The sequence below is a fragment of the Phalaenopsis equestris genome, unplaced genomic scaffold, assembly GCF_001263595.1.
Source record: "Phalaenopsis equestris unplaced genomic scaffold, ASM126359v1 Scaffold000036, whole genome shotgun sequence".
Taxonomy (NCBI): domain Eukaryota; kingdom Viridiplantae; phylum Streptophyta; class Magnoliopsida; order Asparagales; family Orchidaceae; genus Phalaenopsis; species Phalaenopsis equestris.
Window position 1 is genome coordinate 6,362,064 of NW_018164478.1, and position 3,102 is coordinate 6,365,165.

Sequence of the window (3,102 nt, forward strand, 5' to 3'; positions counted from 1 at the left end):
ACGTACCGCCCAATTCCTATGTATTTATATATCCAGCCCCTAAACTTTATTTATGTATTTTTACATTTATACCATCAAAGTCTTTCATTTCACAGCAAAAATACGACCATGTTAACTGTGAGAAGTGGAAAACATTTTTTCATGCTTATTTAAGTTCGTATGTATGTAAAAAATGAAGTTATGTATGTAAATCTTATAAAATTGATTGGTCCTACCCTCTAAATTCCTTATACATTTCCAAACTTCAACATTTTCTACTTTACTTTAGGTATATTTCATCAATCACAGATATGATGGAACTCAACTGTGGCAAGTTCAGAGCGTCCCTGGGGTTCATGAGCTTGTGTGGTTCTCATCCTTCATCTCTTTCTTTTTTCTCTACCCATCAACCTTTAATCTGCTAGAAGTTGCTGCTGTTGACATGCCCAAAATGCATCTCTGGGAAACTGGAATCATTAGAATCACCCGTCATCCCCAGGTAAAATGTTAAAAAGAATAAAATTTACACATACCGCTCAATTCTTATGCATTCACTCATCGAACACCTATACTTCAATTTTTACATGCATACCTTATCTATGTATGAAAAAGATCTTTTTCACATTTTAAAAGTAAAAATGATGGTATTTTTTATGTAATGTGAATAGTAAAATTTAGGCCTTAGATATGTTAATATATTCGAATTGAGGGAATGTAGGTAAATACCCCCAAAAAAAGGAAGATTTACATATATACCCCTCAATGCTTATGGTTTACATATCTAACAACCTAACTTCAATTTTTACCTACATACCAACATATCTACGCATGAACAGGTTCATATCATTTTTTAAACTTAAAATGGTGGTATTTTTGACGTGACATAAAAGAATTGGGCAGTATAAATGTCAAATAATAAAGTTTAGGTGTCAGATATGTAAATGCATAAGAATTGGGTATATGTATATAAACACCTATATATATATATATATTGTTTTGAAACAAAAGTAGTCAATCCGTTGCACTTAAAGTTTTGGGTATTTCTGGGCGGTCGAAACGCAAAATTTAAGTTTCAAGTTTCGGCACTCAATCCGTTATATTTAAAATTTTGGATGGTTACTACTTAAAAATCCCCCCTCCCCTTTGTTTCATGAATTCTTTTTACCTTAAACATGACAATGATTTATCCTCCAACTCCAATTGGATTGATTTATAATATTTCTAATTTACTAATCCTGCTCTGCATTCCCTGTGCTAAGATGGTGGGACAAGTGATATGGTGCTTAGCCCATACTATCTGGATAGGCAATTCTGTAGCAGTCGCTGCTTCCATTGGGCTGATTGGCCACCACTTGTTTGGCGCATGGAATGGTGATAGGAGGCTCAGCGCTCGTTACGGCGCCGCATTTGATGCGGTGAGGAGCAGAACAAGCGTAGTTCCTTTTGCTGCTATTCTGGACGGGAGGCAGAGATTGCCGAAAGACTACTATAAGGAATTCCTCAGACTGCCTTATGTAGCAGTGACGATTCTGACGCTTGGAGCTTATTATGCTCATCCGCTCATACAGTCGTCCAGCTTCGGTCTTCACTGGTAAACATTTTCTGTGAATTTAGAACTTGTCTTGTTTTCAGTTTTTTTTTTATGGTTGTAGAGCAGATTTCTATGAGGAATAAAGAGGTGGGAAAATGTTTAAGAGAAATAAAATAATGGAAGATTTATGTTTTTATATGTTTAAGTCCTAAGTTTTATTCTTTATGTTATTTTATTTATGCATAAAAATGTGTATTTTATGTCTTATAAGTTGAGATGTCGGTGGTATCTTTTTTATGTGAAATGAGAGATTCGGGCGGTATAAATGTAAAAAGTGAAGTTTGGGTGTTAGATATGTAAATAGATAGGAATTAGGTGGTATGTGTGTGAATGCCCCAAAAATAAAATTTAGATGTATAGCTGACAATTATTATGTATTTAGATGTCTCACGCCTTAACTTTCATATTTACGCATAACGCTTAATAAGAAGAAATGTCAGTTTAGAATTGTGTTCTATGTATGTAAATGCCTAAGTTGTCTTGCAACTGTTGACTCGGAAGATTTCATGATGGAAATGATTTCATGCGAATAGAAGCAAGTTCTAAGTGGTTAAGAATTATTATATGATAACAAATTGTATTATGAAAGTATTTTTAAGAATTTAATGTCTAAAATGTTATCAAATAAAATATAAAAAATGATGTAAAAAGGAGTTTACATCATATTACTTGGTGATGTGTTATTTATATATGTATTGTTTATTTTATTTTGTTAATGTTTAGGAAAAATTTTAGAAGTATTATCTATTTTGCTAAAAAAATTTGATGTAATCAATTGATAGTTAATTCAAACTATCACTTTCTAACTTCTAATAATTGACAAAATGAAATTATGCTAAAATAATTCACAATACAATTGAAAAATAAAAGATGAGTTTACTTTCGCTTGAAGAAATTTTTTTTTATATTTTAGTTTTTTTGACCGCCATAAAGTTTATCAGATTGGAGTTTATAATATGAGATGGATGATAGAAGATTTGCGGCTGCAGAATAATAATTTAGCGTCTTAGTGTTTGAAGAAGATTCGACAGCCATAGAGATAAAAGAAAAGCAGAGGGAGGAGATACTGTGATTTTTTACGTGGAAAATCTTGAAAAAGGAAAAAATCACAAGCACAACCTTGTTGAAATAATATATTATGTAATTATAAGTATATGAGACCACTACCCTTTTGAATTAGAGGATGAAATTACAAGGTTAATGTACAATCGTAGTTTAATATTGATAGTTGTAATAGACTGCAATGGTTGTGGTCGATTGTTATGAAGTCAGTAATTCAATCTAAATGTTATAGAAGGTAATTTTAATGTCAACTTGTCGTAGAGGTCGCAGTTGAAAGTTGTCGTGGTTGTTGTTCATGTAGGTCGTAGATAATTACTTTAAAAGCGTCAGTTGGCTATAGAGGTCATATTAGAGAGCTGCAAAAGCTGTGAACCACGTAGGCCATCATTGGTCACATAGGCTGTAGTGGTAAGTTATAATAACATTCATAAACCATAGATGCTGGAGTTAGGAGCTGCATGACTTGTGGA

General features: G+C 32.6%; 1 protein-coding gene across 1 annotated transcript in view; it reads left to right on the forward strand.

Moving 5' to 3' along the window:
* The window catches only part of LOC110018946 (15-cis-zeta-carotene isomerase, chloroplastic), a 25,721-nt gene extending 24,015 nt beyond the window's left edge, over positions 1–1,706 (forward strand). Inside the window, exons 3-4 of the mRNA XM_020716426.1 lie at positions 269–478; positions 1,239–1,706. Of these exons, the coding sequence (XP_020572085.1) occupies positions 269–478; positions 1,239–1,574 (546 nt within the window). The 3' untranslated portion in view covers positions 1,575–1,706. The remainder of the gene's footprint in view (positions 1–268; positions 479–1,238) is intronic.
* The last annotated feature ends 1,396 nt before the right edge of the window (positions 1,707–3,102 follow it).